The sequence below is a fragment of the Cajanus cajan genome, chromosome 3 (assembly GCF_000230855.2).
Source record: "Cajanus cajan strain Asha chromosome 3, NIPB_CcT2T_4, whole genome shotgun sequence".
Classification (NCBI taxonomy): domain Eukaryota; kingdom Viridiplantae; phylum Streptophyta; class Magnoliopsida; order Fabales; family Fabaceae; genus Cajanus; species Cajanus cajan.
The window spans coordinates 55,685,628-55,688,771 of record NC_138519.1 but is presented as its reverse complement, the minus strand read 5'-3'; the positions used below and the strand labels follow the sequence as shown (position 1 = coordinate 55,688,771).

Genomic DNA, 3,144 nt, shown 5'->3' with positions numbered 1-3,144 from the left:
TACTTCCAAAATTTGAGGATTAAGTCTCCTTTGAGGTTGCCTTACTGGTTTAGCATCTTCTTCAAGGAGAATCCGATGCATACAGGTAGAAGGACTGATTCCAGGGAGATCTGCAAGTGTCCACCCTATTGCCTTTTTGTTGTCCTTCAAAACTTGTAACAACATCCTTTCTTGTTCAGCATCTAAGTCTTTTGCAACAATGACCGGAAGTTTACAACCTTCTTCAAGGTAAGCATACTTCAAATGATCAGGAAGCGGTTTTAGCTCTAATGTTGGTGGTTGCACAATGGAGGGCAACATTCTGTTTGTTGTTATCAATTCTGCAGCTAAAATTTCTGCATATTTTTCTTTTTTATATTCCTCAGCAAAATTGTTAGTGCTTAAAAATTCTTCTATTTCAGTACAAGCAGCACATTCTGATTTATTGTTTATGCATGAATGACAATTTATGGTATCATCAAGATCATGTATGTCAGGAAATTCAATGCATAAATGGTCATGTGCATAACAATCAACCAAGTCATCCAACAAATCAATGTGAAATACAGAGTGTTCTTCCCTAGGGTGTTTCATGGCATCTAGAATGTTGAACTTGACTATATTATCACCAAACTCTAAGGAAAGAGTTCCAGCATGCACATCTATTTTTGTTTTTGCAGTTTTAAGAAAAGGTCTACCTAAAATGATTGGTACCTTAGTTGTAGTTTCACCCTCCATCTCTAGGATATAAAAGTCAGCAGGAAAAATTAGTTCTCCTACTCTAACTAAGACATCTTCAATTAATCCTGAAGGGTAAGTACTACTTCTATTTGCAAGTTGAATCACCACACCAGTTGGAATTAAAGGACCAAGCCCCAAAGATTTAAAGATAGACATAGGCATGACATTGATAGATGCACCTAAGTCTAACATGGCATTTTCAAATATGCAATTACCTATTGTACAAGGGATAGTGAACGTACCTGGATCCTTGCATTTCTGAGGCATTGGTTGAATGATAGCAGAAACATTCTCTCCCAGACTTATTTTTTCATTCCCTTTCAGCCTTCTTTTATGGGTGCACATTCCTTCAAGAATTTGGCATATCTAGGGATTTGTTTGATTGCATCTAGCAGAGGAATGTTTACTTCTACCTTTCTGAAAGTCTCAAGCAATTCTTTATCTTTTTCAGCTTCAGCTTTCCTAGTTTGTAAAACTCTTTGTGGAAAGGGTAGTTGAATGCTTGGCTCTTCATCCTTTGACTGGAAAGATTGCTTCTCCTTGTTTTCAGATTTCTCAGATGCAGTGGCAGGTTTCACATCATTTTTAACTTCCACAGTCTTTCCAGATCTAAGTGTGATGGCACTAACATTTCCTGTAGGATTAGGAATAGTTTGAGAAGGCAACTTACTTGATCCTTGTGCTTGAAGTTGGCTTATGGAAGATGCCATTTGTCCTACTTGCTTTTCCAAGTTTTGAATGCTAGCATCAGTTCTTTGTTGGAATTGCAAGTTTTGCATAGCCATTTGTTTTACAAGGTCCTCCAAGGAAGGGTTATTTTGTTGTTGTTGTGGTTGTTGCATTGACTGCCTTGGAGCTTGTTGGAAAGGTTGCCTATTTGGAAATGGTTGTTGTTGTGATGTGTTGTTGTTGCTCCATCTGAAACCAGGATGATCATTGTATCTGGGATTGAAGTTATTTCTGGCTTGGTCATTTCTTGGTTGTGAGGAATTTGGGAAGTTATTTACAGCAGCTACTTCTTCAGGATTATCTTCTTGTAGCTGAGGGCATGCATCAGTTGGATGAGAGGGACAAGCACAAATGCCACAGAGTTTAGCAGGCGCTTGTTTCATCATGGCCAATCCTCGCACCAAAGAGGTCAATTCATCTAATCTATTCTCTAGTCTTTGATGTTCAGTACTAGATAATTGTACCTCATTTACTGACCTTGAACTAGTTCCTCTTGTTGCACCAAATTGTTGTGTGTTGGCTGCCATATTTGCAATCAAGTCTTTGGCAGCAGCAGGAGTTTTATCCATTAGAGCACCACCACTAGCAGCATCGATCATGCTTCTATCCATTGGTAGGAGACCTTCATAAAAGTATTGAATTAGAAGTTGCTCACTGATTTGATGTTGTGGACAACTTGCACATAGCCTCTTGAATCTCTCCCAATAGTCATGTAGTGTTTCATCATTCATTTGCTTGATGCCACATATGCTCTTTCTTATGGCTGCAGTTCTAGAAGCAGGAAAGTATTTTTCTAGAAACAGTCTCTTCATTTCATCCCATGTGACTCTTTTAGGGGGGAGATAATACAACCACTCCTTGGCTGCATCAACTAGTGAAAACTGGAATGCTTTCAACTTTATGCTTTCTTCATTGCTACCAGCGGGTTTCATGGTTGAACATACAACATGAAACTCTTTCAAGTGCTTGTGGGGATCTTCACCTGAAAGTCCATGAAATTTGGGTAACAAATGAACTAAACTTGATTTTAGTTCACAGTCATCCTCATCAGCAGAAAATTGAATGCATAAAGGTGGATTTGAAACATCAGGTGCAGCCAATTGTTTTAGTGTCCTATTATCAGCCATGTTATTGTTTTGATTATTAGAAGTATTTCTAAAAAGTCTTCTTCTAGTTATCCTTAGTGTTCTTTCAATTTCAGGATCCAAATCAAGTAAAGGACTAGTAGAAGATCTTGTCATACACTATACAAAAATACAAAGAGAAAATGAAAATAAAATAAAATGAAAGATATCTAATATAACAAAATGACACCTTTAATCCCCGGCAACGGCGCCAAATTTGATCGAAGTCGTATCCGGTCAAATAAAAACAATTAAATGTAGTACTAGGAAGTTGTCCTAGGTCGTCTCTCAAGGACCATTTTTCTCTGTCAAAGGCTTAAACACACGAAGTGGGGGGGGGGGTTTGGTTGTTCAGATTTTTAATTTTATAACACAATAAAATGCAGATAACACAATAAGTAAAATAGATTGGCTCCTTGTTCGGATTGTAACTCTCTTATCCTTGGTTCATAATAAGATTGCTCTGTTAACCACTTAATCCTTGTTCCATCTGAGTTAACCAACTAAGCGAAGATTAACTCAAGATTTCCCTACACGAATTAAGCAAACGTATACAACATCAACCTCTTCA

General features: G+C 37.7%; 1 protein-coding gene across 1 annotated transcript; it reads right to left on the bottom strand.

The window, feature by feature from the left end:
- Positions 1–1,040: 1,040 nt before the first annotated feature.
- Positions 1,041–2,576, bottom strand: LOC145956334 (uncharacterized). Its single transcript, XM_083071920.1, has one exon. The coding sequence runs from the start codon at positions 2,574–2,576 to the stop codon at positions 1,041–1,043; it is 1,536 nt and encodes a 511-aa protein (XP_082928046.1).
- Positions 2,577–3,144: the final 568 nt, after the last annotated feature.